We start from the raw sequence: 24273 nt of genomic DNA, 5'->3' as shown, positions 1-24273 counted from the left end.
ATGAAAGACACGCTTTGTTTGTATATTTTTAATATGTAGCATGTTTTCTGCACTGACACTGCAAAAGCTCACAAAATTCAAAATGTGCATACAAAGGTTGTCCTTGAGGATCAAACAAAAAAGTGTTGAGCAATGTTCCAAAAATATATTTATTACAAGATCTATTTACAATAACTTTTTTTTTTTTTTTTTAAAAAACGATTCTTAGGTCAAACTGTAATAAATTAGAACACTTTAACCATTTTAAAATAGCTGAAAAATGGTTTTATGATACGCAAACTTATTATAATTAATGAAAGAAACACAATCCTTAAAATCTGCATTCAAATATGTGAGTAATAATAACGGAAATTAGTTATAGGCAGTCTTCTAGGGACTCCGTTTCCTGGTGCAATTCTTCATTCAGTTTTCCTCTGGAATTCAGAAAAGAAGTTAGTACTTTAGGTTATAAAATGGCAAGAATAGAGGGAGCAATCTCATTGGCTAACAAGCATTCCAACCTGCGTGAATATGTCACTATACCAGCACTGCTTGAAACTTTCAGAACCACTTTATCTGGTTCCCTTGACAACCAGTGGAGGGATTGGTCTGGCGTTGGGTGCCATTTTATAAGTGCAATAACACACTCCAGGTTGTTCAAAGGTGGTACAAATTCTGCATGCCTGGGCTGTTTAACTGTACTTTTCTTCAACCATATTTGAATACCCTGTCATGTTATTGTTTTCTTATGGCATGAATACCCATCTTATATTGATTCATTCTCATACTGCTGTGCAATAAGATGGAAATCACCTTGTGAATAAAAAACTTTTTTTCACCTGATATAATTACATGGAACAGAAAACCATGGAAGTTACCCAAAAGCTTACAGTAACATTTTATATTAAATATCTCTAATTACTGTATATTTACATAGTAGTTACTTAGTAAATACATGTGTACTTACACCATTACAATGTTATAGTTAAAATGTGTACACTTTTTGCATGATATAACCCTAATCCTATCCCTAACCCTAACCTTAACTCGAACCCGAACTCTAAACCTAACCCTAACCCCACTAACCCAAACTCTAAACCTAATCCTAACTCTTTTCTGATACAATTGTGTACTTACATATATCATGTAAAAAGATGTACATGTTAAGTACATTGTAGCAATGCATAATAACATTGCAATTACATGTAAGTACACATGTATTTACTATGTAACTACTCTAACTACAGAACAATTAGAGACACAATGTAAAGTGTTATCAATCTTAGTTTGTTGACCTACAGTATTTTTGGCTTCTTACGAACTGTACAGGTATTTCAAGCATGATTAGATGTAATGTGGACATGGCAAACGTAGAAGAGAGTCAGCTTACTCTGTTCTGTGCCTTTCGGTGCCTGCACAAGGAAATAATCTGAGTCTTTATGATCTGGAGCTTCTGGAAGTGTAAAATACAAAGTTAAACACTAAAAGACGAACAGCCAATAAAAGGTAGATAGCTATGTAAATATGGTCGTTTTAATGTATCTTTTTTATTAATACCAAAGGACTGTTTTGCATAACAATCTAGGACGTTAAAGGTGCATTTATTTCAGGAGATGTGTAGTTTGTAGTGTTGTACAATGAGAAACATTGGATTTCTTTACAATTGAGCACTTAAAATTATTTTTAGTGGTGGGATCAGACTTATGACTGGTACGGTACATTTCAATGAATTTAATATCCATTATTATTATTATTATTATTATTATTATTATTATTATTATTATTATTATTATTATTAATAATAATAATAATAATAATAATAATAATAATAATAATAATAATAATAATAATAATAATAATAATAATACTTACTTTGTTCAGCGTCTTTTGGTGCCTGCACAAGGGAATAGTCAGAGTCCTTATTATCCAGAGCTTCTGAAAAACACAAAATTATACACTATTAGAAAAGATGGAGCCTTTCTGGGGATTGCATATTAATTAAATCGTACATATACATGTTTATTACAGTTTTCAGGTCACCAGTAAATGAAAGTTGCCTCTTGAAGGCTGTCTCTCAAACTGCTTTGAAATAGACCAGCTCAGACATGCTTTGTGACTTCACATTATGTGCAAGTTAAGTTGAACAGACCTAACGGAAGAAAGAAAGACACTTACTTTGCTTGTCTACTTTTGGTTTCTGAACAACTGCATAGTCGGAATCTTTGCTGTCCTCTGACTCTGAAAATTCAAAATAAGTTAAATTAAATTAAAACCAGTGGTGTAGTCAAGCCTGAACTCGCAAAACAGGCAAGCTAAATAACAAATCTCCTGCACAACTGTCTGAGTCAGTAGTCCACCAAATGCAATAAAAAGAGCATTAAGAACTTCTTCTATTACAAACTACCTCTTTAAGAAGACTGAAAATGCTGAGAAAGACGACAGCAACCGTGCATTGACTATGACTGTGGACCCAAACACAGACGAAGCCACTAACACACACAGTCACGTAAGCATTCTGACAAGATGGAGGAGACGTGATTGAACTAGCTATCAGAGAGGGCGGGGCTTAGGGTACTTTAGGGGGGCATGATGCCGTAATCGGTTCCTTTGTTGTGGTTAATGGGAGGAAACGAGGACTGTTCAAACGTGAGTGAAGTGTTGCTTTGTGTTCTAACTGTGTGTGGTTGTCTTCTCCAGAAGGCTAAATACGGATCTGGGAGCTGCCGATTTATGCCAGAAATAAACCCAGACTGCACTGCACCTGAACACACACCAGCACCACTGTTTCCAGCACCGCACCTGCACTGACAGCACGCACTGTCCGGAGACGTATCTGTGTTTGTGTCTTGTGTCTGTGTTCGTTATTATTATTTCAGGACTGCAACCCCTTGGTTTTGACGCTGGCAATACCCACAGTTGGGTAGAGCCAGCATTATTATTTAAACCGGTCAAGCTGACCAGAACAAGTAAAAATAAAAGAGCTTGAACTTTGAACTCTGTTTGTCCCTGTTTGGAGCACCTGCATCACCCCTACACCAACGCACTGCCACGCACACGTTCACAATCACCTATTTGTATAATAATTCTTGTTTAAGAAAATTTAGTGGAATTCCAGTACCTTCAGATTTAGGACTGCACCGCGGTTTACAACCGACACATAATTATCACACAGACACAGAAATATATCTGATAAGAATTGTATGATGCATTCACAATATGTTAACATTATTGTATGCCATACTGTACATACTTAGATGTTATGTGGGCATAGTGAATGTGCCATATCACAAAGCATTTACCACCATGCAAAGTTAATGCCATTTGTTTTCCAAAATAATAAAAACAGATGTTACAAAGATGTTATAAATGTAATTACTCAGGAGTTAATTTAAGAGCTTGCACACGTGCCTTAGTTGTTTCTTGCAAGTTCTTTATCAGCATTTTTTTTTATATGGCTGTGGAAAGGGCTTTGTGAACATGGCCCATATACATGTTTCAATAATACTTAATAATATTGGCCACCAATTGAAATGCATGTCAATAGAACTGTCCACTGTCTAAAGAATTGAAACAGTGAAGGAATGCCAGCCAGTCTTTAAGTCAGCTTACTTTGTTCAGAAACTTCCAGTTCCTGGATAAGGGAATAGTCAGAGTCCTTTGGAGTCGGAGTTTCTGGAAGTGTAAAAAAAACAAAATGATCATCTTAGAAAAGATGCTGTTTCGGGTGTTGTACATTCAAATGAAATCTCCCATGGCTGCATTTATATAACGTTATTGGATTGTTTAGTGCAGCACTAAACTGCAATTCCTGTTGCCTCTCTAAGGCTCTGTAACTGCTTTGAAATAGCCAGCTCAGACTCAGGTCAAGTGTCAGATTAGGGGAGATTACACACTTCAGTAATCACCAAAAGTACACACCTTAAAATGTAACCTTTCTCTTAGCTATACAATTGACACGGTTTACTTTATTTCATTCTCCTATTTACCTCACCTTCTATTAACTTAATCCTACACCCTCCCATGCCTATATAATGAACTATTCTTAGTGACAATTCACAGATTCAGACCTATGCAAGTTTGTCTAATATGTGCATAAAACAGTATACTATACACACAGAGATTGTCATCAATTTGGGGGTGGAGGCAATATTAAACAAAAGGATATAAACAGCGAAGACATTTATAGTCGAAACTTTTGTCACAGTTTTGTTTAATTTTATTAACTAAAAAATGTAAGAAAGTAAACTCACTTTTTTCATTTGCTTTTGGTTTCTGAACAACTGCGTAGTCATTACTGCTGTCAAATACTGAAAAATAGAACAATTTCATTGATCTGAGACTGAACATGTGCCACATGGCCAAACGTTTTGCATCACCCTATAGAATTAACTAACGTCACGTTATCATATTGAATTAAGTACCGCTTTGTAGTTTTTCCATATATTTAAAGAAAAACTGACTCTTTGAAATCTAAAAATTACTGTTATTATGGCTTCCGGTAGACATTTTCCGTCTTCAGGGAGGCCTCAACTCCCTCTTGTGGTCACAGCTAGCACAACAGTTATGTAAATTGAATTTAGTTTTTACAGGAAGCCCTCTTCCTAATGGTCAGACAGGGTTAGAGAGGTAACATGAAAACTTGGTACTCTACTGTAAAAACTTAACATTAACTGAGTGGTGTGATATTACATTTTGGAGTAGAACACAGTGAAAAAGTGATGAAAAACAGCAACTCACCTTGGACAGCAACTTTTGGTGCCTGTGCAAGAGAATAGTCAGAGTCCTTACTGTCTGGTGCTTCTGAAAGTGTGGCATACAACATTATTTATTCCAACAAATTACATTCAAATAACAGTGTGGGTTCAGCTTGTAGAGCCATTCATTAACAAAAGAGAAACACCTTACAATAAAACGTGTTAAGAGTGCACCCACAAAAGCAAGCCAGGAAATGCTTCAGCACACATAACTCAGCCTTATAAGGCTTTAACTAAGATTTGATGAGGCTGAGATCATAAGAGAAGTGGGGAGAATGCCACTGAAGCTAAAGAAGAGGTAAAACCTTAGAGAAAGTGTAAACTGCAATGTTATGCAGGAGTCTGTAGCTGTTCTTCTTCCAGAGTGCTCTGTATAAAGAACCATGTGATTGTGCCAGTCCTCCTCTCTGACCCTTGCTGTATTTAGGCTCTATAAGGAACCCTTCATGCTTAAGCAATAAGCCATGACAAGGTGTGCACTGGGATATACAAACCACACAACCCTCCAGTGCACTGCTGTCTATAGTTGGCTGCAATATCACATCTCCACTTGAAATGAACAGCACAAGAATGCTGTCCACGTTATAATGAACAACAGATGATTCTATTAAAAGACTTAAGAAGTCAAACAGTAATTCATATAACCTCAAGGGATTCCAAAATGTAACCAGTCATATTTGGTTCGAAATGTGATAAGCAACAGCAGGGATATTAATTAAGGGTAAACGACAAAATACAATACAGTATTTATGCTATCATATAAGGTACTGCACGGCATGTAATGCTGTAGCGCCCTCTTGTGGCCACAGAATGTCACATGCTCCTTTTCTTAGAAAAATTAATGAATACTGTATGCTGTTTTCATATGTGGAAAGACATCCTGTGAAGACATTAGCCATACCGTTTGTAATTGAATAGTGGTTGACAGTACATGTTTTACTGTAGTTATAATCCTCCCAGTGTGACATTTCCTAAGTTCTTTATAATTGAAAGATGGCTCAGAAACTACATTCTTGAGCTTGGAATTAAAAAAAAAAAAAAGCAAAACCATTGCTTTTGGTTGCTGTGCAAGAACCTAGTTTGATACTTTCTGGAGTTTCTTAAACCAAATTATTTAAAATGAAAAGAATACTTACTTTTTTCATCTGTGTTTAGGTCCACAACTGCATAATCCGAGTCTATATTAGCCGGGCAATCTGAAAACACAACAGAAGGGTGGGCTGTGATAATGTTGCAAGTGTTAATACAAGGGAAGAAAATTAACGTTACAACCTTGGTTCACACTGCTTTAAATGTGCCCCAGGGATAATGTTATAATGTAGCAGAGATTGAAATATTAGAGTGATTACCATTTGACTCTTTGTATGACAGACCTGACTTGCTTTGCTTACAGGTTAGACACAACACAAGAGTATTCAGCGATAATCAGGCACCACAGATATTAGAGCCACATTTCCTATCAAGTATGATGTTAAATCTACAGCTATGGCAAAAGGTTTTGCATCACCTAGAATTTTAGGATTGAGAATTAATTAAAAATATATTAACGTAATTTAGATCTTTTATTTAACATCATGTCAAAGGAACTACAAAATGATATCGCGAAAAAAGTCTACCGGAAGCCATAATAGTAGTACAGTATTATTTCATGTTAGATTTTGAAATTTTTCAATTTGTCAGTCAACTTACTTTGTTCAGCGACTTTTGGTTCCTGGATAAGGGCATAGTCAGAGTCCTTATTTTCCTGATTTTCTGGAAGTGAAAAAAACAAAATGATCGTCTTAGATGCTGTTTCAGAGATCTCGAAATCTCACATGGCTGCATTTATATAAAGTCCTTCTGTTTATTTTATTAGTTCAGCAATTCCCGTTGTCTCTCTAAGGCTTTGTAACTGCTTTGAAATAGCCAGTCTGTGGTGTAAAAGGAATGTTTTAAAATCTATTTACTGCACTCGCAACTGTATTTCAGAAAACTTTGCTTGCTTTTTAATCTTTCATATGGGATATGGGATGTGCTGAAAGTTGAAATTCAAAAACTGAGATTGAAATGTATTTTTATATGTGTCAGAGGGCTAACTCTTATTGTTAAGGTGCTATCTTGTGCATTCTTTGTATGTAATTAAAGCCTGCGGTGTAAAAGGATTCTATAATTACAGATTATTTAATTATTGCCTCGTGGTTTCATGTGCTTCAGCTAGTGCACGCTTGAAGAATGAAGATGAATCATTTTGAACTCTGTGTGAGCGATTTGCAGGTTCCCTTTGGCAATGATTTACTAAGGTAAAGTATATACTTAGAATTGTACAGCTATGGCCAAAAGTTTTGCATCACCTAGAATTTTAGGATTAAGATATCTTTAAAAAAAACTATATGAACATAATTTAGATCTTTTTTAACATCATGTAATCAAAAAAACTACAAAATGATATTGCAAAAATCTACTGGATGTTTCAAAATGTCACATTTTTCACTTGTCGTCAGTTTTTTTTTTTTTTTTTGTTAAGTACATGGAAAACTACAAAGCAATATGTAATTAAATATGTTAATGTAACATTATTCAGCAGGTTTCAGTCGACTTCATGAAGTAAAATTAGTTCTATAGGGTGATGCAAAACCTTTGGCCATAGCTGTACCCCCCCCCCCCCCCACACACACACACACACTAAATAAAAAGACAAGATGGACCATTTTCAGATATTTTTGGTTCCATCACAACTGCATAGTCAGGTTCCTGTTGGTTCTCAGCATCTGCAAGAAGAAACTGTGTTTAGAAATTCAGGAAAAAGAATCATTTTTTAAAAATATTCAGTAACATTTTACCTGTAGTGTCTCTAATTACTATGCATTTACGTAGTAGTTACTACATGCTTACTTACACATAATTACAATGTTATTATGCACAGTTACAATGTACTTAATGTGTACATTTTTTTGCATGATATAACCCTAATCAAAACCTGAACGCTAAACCTAACCCTACCCCCTCACCCTAAATCTAACCATTTTCTGATACAATTGTGTTCTTACATATATCAGTGCAAAAAGATTTACATGTTAAGTACATTGTAACTATGCATAATGCATTGTAATGATGTGTAAGTACCCATGTATTTACTAAGTAACTACACAATAATTACTTTATATTCAATACAAGTGCCCTTCGTTATTAGATCAATCTCAAACGTTGATGTTAGTATTAGTGATAATTACCCCTATCTGCGTTTAGAAACATGAAAAGCATTAAGAAAACAATGATTTTCAGTACTGTACCGTTATCAGCTGGTTTTGGTAGCTGCACCAATGCGTAATCTGTGTCACCTTCAAAACCTGGGAAATAACATGTAAAAAATAAAAAAAGGTGTGCTTTTAAATTCAACGCCCATGACATGTGAGAGACAATGGAGCTGGCTACAGACAGGTACAGAGCTGGCAGGCAGCAGTGAAGAGGCAAGAGATTGCCTCAGTCCTTACCCTGTCTGCCATTTCAATTTCACGCTATGGCGTGCCAGGGTAGCACCAGTAGACACATTACATTATTATTTTAGCAACCATCATTGGTCTGGACTAGTCACATGACCCACCGGCGGGTCATGTGACTAGTCCAGACCAATTATATGAGGCTGTGTGGTCCAGTGGTTAAAGAAAAGGACTTGTAACCAGGAGGTCCCCGGGTTCAAATCCCACCTCAGCCACTGACTCATTGTGTGACCCTGAGCAAGTCACTTAACCTCCTTGTGCTCCGTCTTTTGGGTGAGACGTAATTATAAGTGACTCTGCAGCTGATGCATAGTTCACACACCCTAGTCTTTGTAAGTCGCCTTGGATAAAGGTGTCTGATAAATAAACAAATAATAATCCTCAAAAACTAATTGAATAGGGGGGAGGGGGTGCTTGATTAGGGCAGGGTTTGATCATTTAGCACATTTTTTTTTTAGTAAAAATGTCGATTTGCAGCCCTGCATTTAGTCTTGGGCTTCTCTGTAGAAAAGAGTCTGAATTATTTTACTAACTTGTATAGTGGCATTTGATATATAATGTGGATTATGCAACTTTCTACTGTGCAGAGTAAAGACAATGACCACATTTTAATTGTGACTTGATAATCCAGGTTTGAACCCTGCTCAGGTGATAAAGCATTAGAGGCTAGTAAATAAAAACACATTGCGTTTGCACCACCAGTCCCCCAGATCTGTACCCAGGCCTCTGGTGTTGAAATGCATTACATATTAGTCTTAGAGGCTTGGTATTTAGACCACAGTTCAAGAAAGCGTACCTTTCCTCCAAGATCTTATTCTCCGGCATACAAGTAGTCCAAGAATGAAGACAACCGCAAATGCAACAGCAAATGCAACTGGATAGATTACATAGTGTATAACTAAAATTGCAAAAAAAAAACATAAATAAAATAATTAAAATAAATAAAACCACACATAAAAGGACAGAGTTGTTCATTCAGAGTTGTTATTACACTTCCCATATGATTTTAAAAATGGTCAAATGAAGCAAATTATTAGTTACATTAAGGATGTAGTGAATTAATTGAGAGCTCAGTTGGAATGAAAACCAGAAGAGAGTGGAGTCCCAGAACCAGGTTTGGGAAGTCGGTTTAAGTGGTAATGTACCGTATTCCTTCAAATTTCAGATACACTTTTTAAACCAATTTTTTTCTTCTCAAAAATGGCCTGCGTCTTGCATTTGAGTACAGTATAGTGATCCGTGTATTAAGAAATCTAACGAAAGATGTGTCAGCCCGAGTACACAAACAGCAACGTGGCAGTTGAAGGGTTCTGTAGCAGTTATCCTGTGGAGTGGACTCTCTCCTCCTCCATGTAAACAAAGCAAAATTTGTCTAAAGACAAACATATTGATAAATTTCAACCCATAAGAAAAAATTATATAATATACTGAAATACGGGAAAATACTGTAAATGTATTTGAATATATATATATATATATATATATATATATATATATATATTTGATTATATTTTTAATATACACTGCCCTACTTCCAAGAAATGCAAATATGTGCTGTTTGTGCAATGGCATGGTTTTGTTGCAGGCTAGGGTTTCTTCAAGGTAACACCTTAGAATTCTCACTTCTGTATGGTGTTTGGTTTAATTTAACAAACAGCCAAGTTTCATTCGTTTAAAAATTAATCTTTAAATTACTTGTGCTGTACAGCTTAAAAATACGACCCTATATGTGAATGAATTGAATTTCTCAAGCTTTCAAGTGGTAATGTGCTCATTGAAGACTGCACAGTTGCAATGGAGGGATCAGATCTTTCGTTCCTTTCGTTATTCATAATCTGTTGGGTTTTTTTTTTCTTTATCAAGTAGCTACAAATATTTTTTGTGTTTTTATGTTTTTTTTGTTTAGTTTATTCACTTTGTGCTCGCAGTCAGGGCCAGCACAGTTCCGTATCAATAGTGCAGCACTAATACAAAGAGAGACTAAGTCTATCACCCATGTAAGCAGGAATGCTTGTTAATTGTTGCTTGTGGTTTTATTAGTATAAATTAGTAATGATTTGAAGTGGCAATGGAGTGATCAGATCTGTACTTACTTGTGGTTAATTCTTTACTCGGTGTAGGTTCTGTTAGTTTTGTTGTTTTTGCTGCAGTTGTTGTTGAAGTAGCTGTAAAGTAAAGATTTCAAGCTTTAATGTCAGATGTATTTGCTCAAGAGAGTTTAGCACAGAGCGTGTTGGCCACATGTAAAAGGTCATGGTCTCACTGGATTTTCCCAATCAGATGTTTGCCTCTGTTTTCTTCCCAGTTTGAAATGTCCAATCAATGCACTGATTCAGGAGGACTGGAGATCAATGGCAGATCTCAGTGCCCACATGATAGCCAGGCACATCTTTAACATACACACACACACACACACACACACACACACACAAATATAGTGAAATATCTGAATATACTGTAGATGTATTTGAATATATTTTGTTTGATGATATTTTTAACAAAATTAAATCAACTTACTAATGATAATGGTCAAACACACAAGAATTTGTTTGGAGAGCGTGGCAGATGAATGAATTTAAGAAGTCTTTTTGTTACGCGTCATTTTTCACAGTATATTAACACAATCAGACCCCAATAAATGGCACCGAACAAAACTCTTTGTTGATCCCTATGATTTCTTAATTATCAACATTTAATATGATAGTTCATTATATATACTGTATATTTTTAAATATATATATATATATATATAACATACTACATCATGTCAGCAAAGTGCTCTGATCTGCATTTACCTTGGGAACTTGAATCACCGCTACTCTCTGTATCTGTAATCACTGCATGTGAAAAGAAGAAAATTCACTTCAACCAATCTTTACAGTATAGTAAATACATCACATTTAAACCCACATATTAACTTCAACACCCTGAACTTTGTGATAATGCATCATAAGACCCAGTCTTGAGAGTGTGGCAAATTAAATTTAATCTTTAAATTACTTGTGCTGTACAGCTTAAAAATACGACCCTATATGTGAATGAATTGAATTTCTCAAACTTTCAAGTGGTAATGTGGTAATAGAAGACTGCACAGTTGCAATGGAGGGATCAGATCTTTCCTTCCATTCGTTATTCATAATCTGTTGGGGTTTATTTCTTTATCAAGTAGCTACAAATATTTTTTGTGTTTTATGTTTTGTTTTTTTTTATTCCCTTTGTGCTCGCAGTCAGGGCCAGCACAGGTGCATCTCAATAGTGCAGCACCAACACAAACAGAGACTAAGTCTATCACCCGTGTAAGCAGGAATGCTTGTTAATTGTTACGTGTGATTTTATTAGTATAAATTAGTAGTGATTTGAAGTGGCAATGGAGTGATCAGAGCTGTACTTACTTGTGGTTGATTCACTATTCGATGTAGTTTCTGTTAGTTTTGTTGTTTTTGCTGCAGTTATTATTAAATTAGCTGTAAAGTAAAGATTTTAAACTTTAATATCAGATGTATTTGTTCAAGATGGTATAGCACAGAGCGTGTTGCCCACATGTAAAAGGTCATGGTCTCGCTGGGCTTTTGGCTCCACTACACTTAGCCACCTCTAACACTATGCCAGTATGGGATACTGCTGCCGATATTATGGCTCTTGATATATTGATGTTTTTCTGTATTGCTCGGGTATGTTTTGGTCTCTACTGTCTCCTCCATTTCTCTCTTCCCAAGGGGTGGGGAAAAGAAAGAAATGATAAAAAAAATAATTGTTCACAAAAAACAGAAATTACCAACAAAAATGGGTTTCATACGAAATATGTTGATTGCCCAAATACTTTTGTCAAAGTATGAAATGAGTTTGTGTGTTATTTTCATTGTATGCATGCTATGTAATAATTTTGTGTTTTATTATAAAGCTGAATCTCTACTTTAATCTTTCAATAGAACACTTAGAAATGAGAGAAATCACTTTTTGTGGTTTTTCTCTCTTTTTTTTTTAACTGCCCAAATACTTTTGTATGCAACTGTATATATACTTTAATAATGAAAACTGCTATGTACCAAAAAGTGTAAAATCAAAAAGAAAAAGGTAACACAAGTACACAAATATATATAGTGAAATATCTGAATATACTATCTGAATATATTTAGTTTGATTATATTTAACAAAATTAAATCAACTTAATAATGATAATGTTCAAACACACACGAATTGACTATTTAAAAACTTTGTGACTTTGCATTTTCACAAAACTTTATTTGGAGTGTGGCAAATTAATGACTTTAAGAACCTCTTTAGAACTTGTCTTAAAACTGTTTAACTATATATTCAATTAAACACCTTTTCTGTATCTGTAGGGTAAATATATGAAGTTTACGAATCTTTACTTAAGTTTGGTGTATAGTAGCCGTTGCTGAATCGTACAAAGACAAAAATATTGATACATTTCAACCCATAAGAAAAACATTGTGATTTACTGATATACCTGAAAATACTGCAAATGTATTTTAATATATATTTCTTTGATTATATTTAACATGTTCTTATCTAAGTGAGTACAATAAAATAAAGTATACTGTTTGTGCAACGGCAATGACATTAAGCGAAGGTGTCAAGTTATCCACCGGTCAAGTTGACCGAGGTTGACTGTAGATACAGTAGATACATACAGTGAAATATCTGAATATACTGTTAGATGTATTTGAATATATTTTGTTTGATGATATTTAACAATTAAATCAACTTACTAATGAGAATGTTCAAACACACAAGAATTGACTATTTAAAAACTTTGTGACTTTGAATTTTCACCAAATTTTGTTTGGAAATTAGCTACTTTAAGAACCTTCTTTTTGTTATGCATCATTTTTCACAGTATATTAACACAATCAGACCCTAATAAATGGCACCGTACGAAACTCCTCTTTGTTGATCCCTATGATTTGTTAATCATATTAATTCATATTTATATTATATTTAATTTAATGTAGTTCATTATATATATAACAAAATGTTATGTTTAATAACATACTCCATAGTGTCAGCAAAGTGCTCTGATCTGCATTTACCTTGGAAACTTGAGTCACTGCTACTCTCCGTATCTGTAATCAATGGAAAGAAGAAAATTCACTTCAACCAATCTTTACAGTATAGTAAATACATCACATTTAAACGCTCAAAGTAACTTCAACACCCTGAACTTTGTGATAATGCATCACACGGCCCAATCTTGCTCTTTTCATAAAACGGTTTAATATTTTATTTCAATAAAACTCTTTTCAATTGATCTTTGCACAGCTGATTCATCTGTTCTAACTTTATTCTACCTACCGTATAGCATCACTTCCTGTGCTTCAGGTAACCTGCATTGTGTGACCTCACTCCCAGGAGACCGTAGGAGTGAGCCTGACACAGGAAGTGGAAAGGTACCAGGAAGCAGCCGTTTATAACACAGCTTTAACTCTGCATTTTCAAATGTTCTTTAGAAGGCTTTGATGTTTTGTTTTTACTGTGTAATTACAATATCATTACTGTAAGTGTCCAGTTATTCAAAGAAAGAAGGAAAGAAAGAACTTGCTGTTATTATTTTCAATAAATGTTTGATGTGTTATCATTGTTATTCTTAGCTGAAAATAAATGTGGCTGTTGAACTACAAAGAATCTCTACAGTACATTAAATACATCTGATCTACACCCTCTTAGTAATTTCAACACTTTGGGCTCTGTGGTAATGCATCAGAAGACCCTGTCTTCCTCTCTTTAAAGCTTTCTTTAAAACTGTCTAACTATAATTTCAATAAAACATGTTTTCTGTATCTGTAGGGTAAATATATGAAGTTTAAGAATCTTGACTTACCTGTGGAAGTTTGGTGTACAGTATACAATAAATTGTCTAAAGACAAAAATATTGATACATTTCAACCCATAAGAAAAAAATTATATAATATACTGAAATATGGGAAATTACTGTAAATGTATTTGAATCATATATATATATATATATATATATATATATATATATATATATATATATTGATTATATTTTTAATATACACTGCCCTACTTCCAAAAAATGTGAATATGTGCTGTTTGTGCAATGGCATGGTTTTGTTGCAGGCTAGGGTTTCTTCAAGGTAACACCTTAGAATTCTCACTTCTGTATGGTGTTTGGTTTTATTTAACAACAGTCAAGTTTCATTCGTTTAAAAATTAATCTTTAAATTACTCGTGCTGTACAGCTTAAAAATACGACCCTATATGTGAATGAATTGAATTTCTCAAGCTTTCAAGTGGTAATGTGCTAATTGAAGACTGCACAGTTGCAATGGAGGGATCAGATCTTTCCTTCCATTCGTTATTCATAATCTGTTTGGTTTTTTTTCTTTATCAAGTAGTTACAAATATTTGTGGTTTTTTTTTTAGTTTGGTTTATTCCCTTTGTGCTCGCGGGCAATAGTGCAGCACCAACACAAAGAGAGACTAAGTCTATCACCCGTGTAAGCAGGAATGCTTGTTAATTGTTACGTGTGATTTTATTAGTATAAATTAGTAGTGATTTGAAGTGGCAATGGAGTGATCAGAGCTGTACTTACCTGTGGTTGATTCATTCAATATATGTGTTGTTTTTGTTACAGTTGTTCTTGAAGTAGCTGTAAAGTAAACATTCGATCACTATGGTCAACAGCCATGATTATTGCCACATCAAGAATTACGGGACAAAAAGTAGGTGGGCCCTAAAATGTGAGCCAGTACTTTACATATCTTATAATAAGTGACAGTGTCTTTAACTTACGGCAGAGGTCACTGTGGCGTTCAAAACAATAGGGAAACAAAAAGAGAATACATTCTAAAAGAAGGTGTACAATACAAAATTATTCTGTAAAGAATGATCCCATGTTAAAACTTACCAGCTGTTGGTTATTAACTTTGGATAATAGCATTATAAACCTAATCAAGAACACAGCTGCACCAAACCCTTATGCAGAGCTAAATCTATCACCCGTGTAAGAGGGAATGCTTGGTAATTGTTACTTGTGATTTCATTAGTATAAATTAGTAGTGATTTGAAATGGCAATGGAGTGATCAGAGCTGTACTTACTTGTGGTTGATTCACTATTCTGTGTAGGTTCTGTTAGTTTTGTTGTTTTTGCTGCAGTTGTTGTTGAAGTAGCTGAAAAGTAAAAATTTCAAACTTTAATGTCAGATGTATTTGCTCAAGAGAGTTTAGCACAGAGTGTGTTGGCCACATGTAAAAGGTGATGGTCTCGCTGGATTTTCCCAATCAGATGTTTGCCCCTGTTTTCTTCCCAGTTTGAAATGCCCAATCAATGCACTGATTCAGGAGGACTGGAGATCAATGGCAGATCTCAGTGCCCACATGACTGCCAAGCACATCTTTAATATACACATAGAGAAATATCTGAATATACTGTAGATGTATTTGAATATATTTTGTTTGATATTTTTAAAATTAAATCAGCTTACTAATGATAATGGTCAACACCCAACTGACAATGACAAAAAAAAAAAAAACTAACTTTGAATTTTCACAGACCTTTGTTTGGCGAGTGTGGCAAAGTGGGCTCTGTGATGATGCATCAGAAGGCTCTGCCTTCCTCTATTTAAAACTTTCCTTAAAACTGTTTAACTGTATTTCAATAAAACACCTTTTCTGTATCTGTAGGGGAAATATATGAATTTTAAGAATCTTGACTTACCTTTGGAAGTTTGGTGTACAATAGACACAGAATTGTCTAAAGACAAAAATATTGATACATTTCAACCCATAAGAAAAAAAAAAACATATGAAATGCTGTAAATGTATTTAAATATATATTTCTTTGATTATATTTTTAATATACACTGACCTACTTGAAATAAAATGTGAATATGTGCTGTTTGTGCAGTGACATGGTTTTGTTGCAGGCTAGGGTTTCTTCAAGGTAACACATTAGAATTGATTTTCTCTCTTTTCTGCACGGTGTTTGCTTTTATTTGACAAACAGACAAGTTTAATTCGATTAAATATAAATCTTTAAATTGCTTGCGATGTACACCTTTATGTGAATGAATTGAATTTCTCAAACTTTCAAGCGGTAATACACACATATATAGAGAAATATCTGAATATACTGTAGATGTATTTGAATATATTTTGTTTGATGATAACAAAATTAAATCAATTTACTAATGATAATGGTCAAACACACAAGAATTTGTTTGGAGAGTGTGGCATATGAATGACTTTAAGAACTATCTTTTTGTTACGCATCATTTTTCACAGTATATTAACACAATCAAACCCCAATAAATGGCACAGTATGAAACTCCTCTTTGTTGATCTCTATGATTTGTTAATTGTCAGCATTTAATATGATAGTTCATTTTATATATATATATATATATATATATACAGTATATGTTTAATAACATACTACATCATGTCAGCAAAGTGCTCTGATCTGCATTTACCTTGGGACCTTGAAGCATTGTTACTGTCCGTATCTGTAACCACTGCATGTGGAAAGAATAAAATTCACTTCAACCAGTCTGTACAGTATAGTAAATACATCACATTTAAACTCTCATAGTAACTTCAACACCCTGAACTTTGTGATAATGCATCAGAAGGCTCAGTCTTGCTCATTTCTTAAAACTGTTTAACACTGTATTTCAATAAGGGATTGCTTCTGTAACCTAATAACCAGATATTGGTGTAAATCCAATCCATAGAGAAAGGAGCAAATCCTTTCCAGGCACACACAGCAATTGACAATAAGCTGTGATACAAATTCATACAATCGTGAATTAAAAAGTGCTATTGGTATAAAACACGAAAACATCGGGAAATAAGATTTCCCGATAAAGGAACATGGAGTGGGTAACTGAATACGTTGCAAAGCACTGTAAGGAAGGTCCGTGTGGATCTGCGCAATCCAAATCAGATTCTTGGAAATGGTTAGAGAAATGTTATGTATTAAGAAATGAAATGAGTAAAAATAAGGAGAAACGTGTGAATGTTCTGCTGATGAGGCTGCAGGGCAAAAATGAGATAGAGCGAAGGTTTGAGGAATTTCAAAAAGAATGTATACGACATAAAGATACGTGTAGAGATGTGGGTGAAGGAATTAAACACTGCCCCGAGTGCACAGTTATCCGAGAGAAAGGTATCTGCAGATAGTACAGTGGAATTGAGAAAGCAAGTAGCGCAATTGTGTCAGAAGTAGGTTGCTTAGAAAGTGAAATGCAAGCATGCATATGAGTTGTTTGTATTGTGTTAGTGTTGGAATAAAAAAGTGTGACCAACCTTTGAACTAGAACAATTGCACGAATATACAAAGCAACAATGGAGAAGTTTGTTCAGGATTATGATGTTTTCTGGGATACCTACGCACGGTCTATCTGTCTCGTTGCGGATTCAAGAGGGAGGAAAAAGATAAGTGAGCATGACCATATATGGGCATAGAGTGAAATGGTTTGTTTCCTTCTTCTTCTTCTTCTTCTTCTTCTTCTTCTTCTTCTTCTTCTTCTTCTTATTTATTTCTTAGCAGACGCCCTTATCCAGGGCGACTTACAGTCGTAAACTAAAATACATTTCAAGAATCACAGTACAAGTATTAATACAATTAAGAGCAAGATAAAATACAATCACTTCGGTTCTAGCAAATACAAGTATATGACAAAATACGATTCAATAACGGAGCAGATAACAGTGACAGTGATAGCACAGTGTAACACATTTTTTTTTTTTTTTTGGTTCCTGGGTAGTAAGTGTTATTTCCTAATTGCTTATGCCTCAAAAGTATAGAAAATGGCTATTATTCCCCACAAACTTTGCTTTTGTGACCAGGACAGTGATATTTTGAAATTTACCTATTTTCCAGAACATTCCAGATAGATTCAGTGCTGAGCAAACTTGGAGTAACTTCTAGAACTTTCCAGTAATATAAATAGTAGTATAAATACAAGGTCCTTAAGCCCACCAGTTCAGTTTAGTTCCAGCTGCCTAAGTGGATACATATCTGCATTTTTCTGAGATGGCATCAAGGTCATAGGAGACTTCAAAATGGTGGCATTCCTGATGGGTCTCCAAGGCGGTTTTATCAAGTTTCCCTTCTATCTTTGCCTTTGGGACAGCAGGGACACCAAGGCGCACTACCACAGGCGGGACTGGCCACAGCGGACCGAGTTCTCTGTGGGGAGGAACAACGTCAAGTGGGAGCCACTGGTGGACCCCCGGAAGGTGCTGATGCCACCACTGCACATCAAATTGGGCCTTATGAAACAATTTGTCAGAGCTCTAGATAAGGAGTCGGCAGCCTTCAAGTACCTTCAAGACTTCTTCCCTAAGCTGTCTGAGGCAAAGGTCAAAGCCGGTGTCTTCGTCGGACCACAGATAAAGAAGATCCTGGAGTGCAATGAATTCCCCAAGAAGCTCACTAGTAAGGAGAAAGCGGCTTGGAACAGCTTTGTCGCAGTGGTTCGGGGCTTCCTGGGCAATCACAAGGCCGAAAACTATGTGGAGCTGGTTGAGACTCTGGTGAAGAACTACGGCACAATGGGCTGTAGGATATCCCTCAGAGATCATATCCTTGATGCTCATCTTGATAAATTCAAGGAGAACATGGGAGCGTACTCGGAGGAGCAAGGCGAGCGCTTCCACCAGGATATACTGGACTTTGAACGCCGCTACCAAGGACAGTATAACGAGAACATGATGGGAGACTACATTTGGGGGCTGATTCGTGAAAGTGATTTACAGTATAATCGTAAATCTCGAAAAACTACTCACTTCTAAATCTTTTGTAGTCATTTTTGTATTACTTTAGTATAAATACATGTTAATTTGGATTCATATGTTGTTTCTTCTGATTTTATGTGAACGAAAAGACACAAATTTGCCCGTTTTCTCATTGGAAATAAGTAAATTTCAAAATATCACTGTCCTGGTCACAAAAGCAAAGTTTGTGGGGAATAATAGCCATTTTCTATACTTTTCAGGCAAAAGCAATTAGGAAATAACACTTACTACCCAGGAACAAAAATTGTGTTACATAGTGTAGTTACATCAGGATATAATTAAATACAAAATACAGATTAAATAACACTTATGACAGATTACAGTACTCTAAAGTACAGGATTAAATGCAGTAAAATAGGGAGCAGATAAGAGCAAGTAAAGCGCATTTAAGGAAGAGTGATAACGTGTCCAGAGGGAAAAGAGGAGTTCTACAGGTGCTGTCTGAAGAGGTGACATTAAGTGATCAGAGAGATTATTTTGTATTCCCTCTCTAAGATTTTTAATAAATTGACTATGTAAAAACTTCGAGTTTGAATTTTCACAAAACTTTGGCAATTTTCCATTGCGTCAAACTAATTACTTTAGCAACCTTATTTTTGTTAAGCATCATTTTCCACAGTATACTAACACATTGTAGCAACATGCAGCAGTAATTACAGAGTTGTGTGGTTACAATGCAAATTTGAAAATAAAAAATGGATACAGTTGCAAATATCTTGTGTCGGTACACTGTAATTACACATGTTGCTTTGTCTTTACAATGTAATTACAATATCATGACTCTAAGTTCCCAGTCATTCAAAGAAAGAAGGAAATAAATAACTTACATGTTTTATTTGCAGGGTTTGTGTCTTTATCAACCTCATCTAAAAAGAAGATAAATGTGACTGTCCACAAGTTGCATGCAAGATTAAACAACAAAATAACCGGTTACAAGATGGTATTAAAAATCTTAGAAGGAATGCAAAATAATCTCTCTGATGCATCACTTAATGCTGACATTAAGTGATGCATCAGAGAGATTATTTTGTATTCCCTCTCTAAGATTTTTAATAAATTGACTATATAAAAACTTCAAGTTTGAATTTTCACAAAACTTTGGCACTTTTCCATTGAGTCAAACTAATTACTTTAGCAACCTTATTTTTGTTAAGCATCATTTTCCACAGTATGCTAACGCATTGTAGCAACATGCAGCAGAGTTGTGTGGTTACAATGCAAATTTGAAAATAAAAAATGGATACAGCTGCAAATATCTTGTGTCAGTACACTGTAATTGCACATGTTGCTTTGTCTTTACAATGTAATTACAATATCATGACTGTAAGTTCCCAGTCATTCAAAGAAAGAAGGAAATAAATAACTTACATTCTTCATTTGCAGGGTTTATAAGGTAACCAACCTCATCTAAAAAGAAGGTAAATGTGACTGTCCAAGTTAAATAAAATAAAATAAAATAAAAACATAACAAAATAACTGCCATGTGTGCATCCCTGAACTAGTTCTAGTGGCGCCATCTTGTGGAATATTAAGGTAAAGCTGACAGCAGCCAGTAGTACAGTTTTTTAGAGTGGTTCCACTATAACAGGACTGAGGCTGGAGTGTGAATCAGCGCCCCCACACACCACAAGCAAGCGTCTTAACCACTATGCAAAACAGCCAGGCTCGTCTGCATTTGTGGTTTTAGAGCTTATTGACCTCATCTCTTCTAACTGACAGGGCACAAAAATATCACTCACACTGCTCGTTACACAAGCTAATGAAATAAAGTCATTTATTTTAAAGTAATAAAGTAAATCTCACTATTTCCCCTACTGCATGTAGCTCGTATATGTGCTGGATTGAAAGAAGGGCATTATAACAAACACTTCTCTTTAAAAACAATTACACAAGGCAGCATACCAGATTAAAGAAAGCTCTGAACTGACATGGCTTTTTTGAGGTAGTCTGTTGTGGTTTCATCAAGCATGTCATCAAGCCTTAACTTCTCACTTTTGTTTTCTCAAAAAGTGGTTTTTGATTAAAATATGTTATTATTTTTCACCGAAAGACATATTGCTTTTTTCACCATCTTTCTATTTTAATTTCTCAACCTAATTAATATTTTTCATATATTTTCTATCTAATAAAAATGCTGTACTGGAATATGATATTTATATATTGTCCATTTATGGCAGAAATGTATGCGATCATTTCTGGAAAAAAACTGAAAATATGAATTTCTTTAAATCATATTGGCTTTTGTTACATTAGAGTGGAACTTTCAGTCTGTTATGTAGATGTTCTGAAGTTCTCGTTTCTTGAGAAAAACAGAGAGACCAACTTCATCAATGCTGATTAATGGAACAACTATCAATTCCAAATTAGAAAATGGAACAGAGCTAAAAAGATTGGCAAATACAGGGTGAGCAGTCTTTCTGTGCAAATTACCCATCATTACATGTCTATTTCAATAAAAAAACCCTTTCCAAATCTACCAGGAAACAAATCTTTCACCACAGATCTGTAACACTGTTTTTCATATATATCTACCCATCTACCGAATAAAAACCTAATACTGGTGTGGTGTTATTTTGCGTTATATGTTAAAACATGCTACACCGTGTACTGCGCTTATCCGGGTATGTGCAAATGATTTTAACTCAGAAAACAAGGAAGCACCCGTCTGAAACGGGTACGATGTGCTGAGTTTGGCCCTTAAAGTTATTTTTATTATCATTTTGTTCACAATTCAGCAAATGCATGTGACTTTAACTGATGAGCAACAAATTGGTTTATCTAAAATTGTAAACATATACGATTCGTAGTGATTTGTGCAGTAGTCAGTCGCAGCATTGACAATGTATATCATTTTCTGGCATTTTCGGATATGCGTACTACATTCTGACAGTGTGCAACTTTCTAGCCCTACACCGGACTATGATATTTATATACTGTCCACTTACAGCAGGTATGTATGCGGTCACTTATGAAAAAGAACAACATTAATTTGATCACAGCTTTTGTTATATTAGAATAGTAATGTTTGCAAATATCCATTGGTTCTGCTAACCATCTCTTTAGTTATAGTTCAGTAGATGTTCTGAAGTTCTCTTTTTTTTTTAAAAGAAACAGAGGCGGCAAAACCATCAGTGTTGATTAATGTGTCTGCCAAACAAACTAAAAATAATAATTCAATTAAATACATAGCAATAAATAAAAAGCAAATGTAGAGGAGATTGATCAAAGGTGATCTCCTAATCCCACATCTCGTTAATTGCATTGTAGCAACACATTACTTACACAGTGGATTTGTCAGTGTAATTACTATATAATTACCATGAGTAGTTAAAGACTATATAAAGAAGGAAGGAAAGAGCTTACCGGTTGTGTCCTCTGAAAATGTTGCCACCTGTAGACATGTTATAAAGAACACGAATGTATAAATTGACTGCATCACCTTCATTGTTTCAGTTACTTTAATATTTAGTAGCCCACGAGAAACAGTAAAAGACAAGACAGTCTCAGAAACTTCCTTCCACTTTTACATTTCGAGATTCAGGGTGGAGTGTTGGAGGGGGGGCTCTAACTTGTGGGTTTCCTGTCAACGATGTAGCAGATATCCAGAACAACTGAACATAACTTCTAATATAAACTTCAGAAAGTTAACCCCAGTCTTCAATGTAATTGCACAAAACTAATAGCAATTACTTCTGGTTAAGAAAAACGGTCTGAGGATATATTTACTGTATGAACACAATTTAGATATTTTATTTAACATCATGAAACTACAAATCAAAGAAACTACAAAATGAAACTACACCAAACAAACTACAAAATGATATTGCAAAAGTCTACCAGAAGCCATAATAGTACAGTAATATTTCATAGCTGAATGTAATTCAATATGTTAACATAACATTATTCAGCAGGTTTCATTCGACTTTATGAAGCAAAATGTGTTAACTCTAGGGGAATGCAAAACTTTTGTGTCTCTCTCTCTCTCTCTCTCTCTCTCTCTCTCTCTCTCTCTCTCTCTCTCTCTCTCTCTCTCTCTCTCTCTCTCTCTCTCTCTCTCTATATATATATATATATATATATATATATATATATATATATATATATATATATTTCCCCTCAATGATGTGTTCACATTTGCTTTCTAAAAGCCTGCCTTTAATAACAGCTCAAGGGACAATATAGAAGTTGGTGCCTATATTCTTTCAATATTAAACATAAATGATATATCTATAAATAAAATATGTGTCCAATGTTGAAGATGATGCATCAAATAAACAATTAAATATCAGAGTGCACACATGGCGACTTAGCAAATCTAACAATTACTTCAAACACAAATTATTGTGATTAGATGACATGGCAGTATTTTGGAGAAACTTGAATTGTTCAAATGAAATCTCTGGACTGGAGGGAATGCCCTTTCTCTCAGAGGGGATGGAGGGATCTGCTAAGTCTTGGTGCTTCAGTTCTAACCACCGTACTTGTGGTTTCTGAAAGGGGATATTGCTTGTGTTCAGCTCACCACAAACCAAAAGATGCTGGCCAGGTTTGAAGCAGGCTTTCCAATCTCCACAGGCCTAGCTTGTCTATTCTGTGCTATCTACAGATACCTCTTTATATAGAAGTACTGCTGTATTGAATAATCAACTAGCAGCTCCTGGTTACATAAGACACGTGGACTGGCACTGGCAAGATCATTTCTGCTAGTGTTGATGCCACTCCATTATTTAATTAAAAAGAATGTGGTTAACTGAAAAAACCCTCTATAAAAAAAACCCCACAAATGTTTGATCTTTAGAAGCGTCGGTAGTGAAGTCTGCACTGACAAGCAGGTTGGAGGCAGGGAGACTGAGCTCATTGTCGTGGGCAAGTATTTTTGTACAAATGCGCTGTTATCTCTTAGTATGCATTTTATTTAAAAAAAAAAACTTACAGTTTTCTTTCTCTCGTTAGTACAAGTAACAGGAAATCAAGATGCTGCAAGATTAAAAATACATTTCAGTAAAAAGAGGAAGTTATCTTTTCCCCACAGAGAAACCGCATTAAATTGTAATGCATGTATATGTACACTAGTACACTAGTCCTTCAAAACGCAGTGTCCATTTATGGTTTGAAACAACATTTGTAGATATTTAAAGGCGGTTGTTACCTCCCATGCCCTTGAAGGCAATATTAGATTCTTGCACTCACATATTGTATACAAATAATTTAAATGAAGCTTGTATTCACACGCAGCCAAGATATGAGAGTCTGGGACTTTAACCAAAATGATCAATC

The 24273-nt window shown here is 34.9% G+C and overlaps 1 protein-coding gene across 7 annotated transcripts; it reads right to left on the bottom strand.

Moving 5' to 3' along the window:
- Window positions 1-22522, bottom strand: LOC117419290 (uncharacterized). Of its 7 annotated transcripts, XM_059009233.1 has the most exons (24): window positions 22360-22522; window positions 20365-20403; window positions 19824-19862; window positions 16668-16709; window positions 15914-15949; window positions 15295-15366; window positions 14788-14844; window positions 14052-14087; window positions 13264-13296; window positions 11602-11673; window positions 11005-11046; window positions 10303-10374; window positions 9006-9107; window positions 8003-8059; window positions 7418-7480; window positions 6423-6485; window positions 5870-5929; window positions 4717-4779; window positions 4230-4286; window positions 3589-3651; window positions 2155-2217; window positions 1852-1914; window positions 1370-1432; window positions 7-413 (listed from the first exon to the last, which is right to left on the bottom strand). In XM_059009233.1, the coding sequence occupies exons 1-24, from the start codon at window positions 22439-22441 to the stop codon at window positions 403-405; spliced, it is 1350 nt and encodes a 449-aa protein (XP_058865216.1). In that variant the 5' UTR covers window positions 22442-22522; the 3' UTR covers window positions 7-402. The 7 variants fall into 7 exon arrangements, with proteins under 7 accessions (XP_058865218.1, XP_058865217.1, XP_058865216.1 ...); XM_059009235.1 differs by lacking the exon at window positions 1370-1432 and having other exon boundaries at window positions 1-413; XM_059009234.1 differs by lacking the exon at window positions 8003-8059 and having other exon boundaries at window positions 5-413.
- Window positions 22523-24273: the final 1751 nt, after the last annotated feature.

Source organism: Acipenser ruthenus, chromosome 38 (genome assembly GCF_902713425.1).
Source record: "Acipenser ruthenus chromosome 38, fAciRut3.2 maternal haplotype, whole genome shotgun sequence".
NCBI classification, from domain to species: domain Eukaryota; kingdom Metazoa; phylum Chordata; class Actinopteri; order Acipenseriformes; family Acipenseridae; genus Acipenser; species Acipenser ruthenus.
The sequence above is the reverse complement of the archived record's forward strand: the minus strand, read 5'-3'. Positions and strand labels throughout refer to the sequence as shown.

Excerpts from the sequence above, each read along its gene's own strand:
- LOC117419290 (XM_059009233.1), bottom strand. The coding sequence starts at position 22,441 with ATGAAGGTGATGCAGTCAATTTATACATTCGTGTTCTTTATAACATGT. Across the intron at positions 20,404-22,359 it reads ATTTTCAGAGGACACAACCG|ATGAGGTTGGTTACCTTATA; the intron begins GTAAGCTCTTTC and ends CCTTCTTTTTAG. Across the intron at positions 14,088-14,787 it reads ATTGAATGAATCAACCACAG|ACAATTTATTGTATACTGTA; the intron begins GTAAGTACAGCT and ends TTTTGTCTTTAG.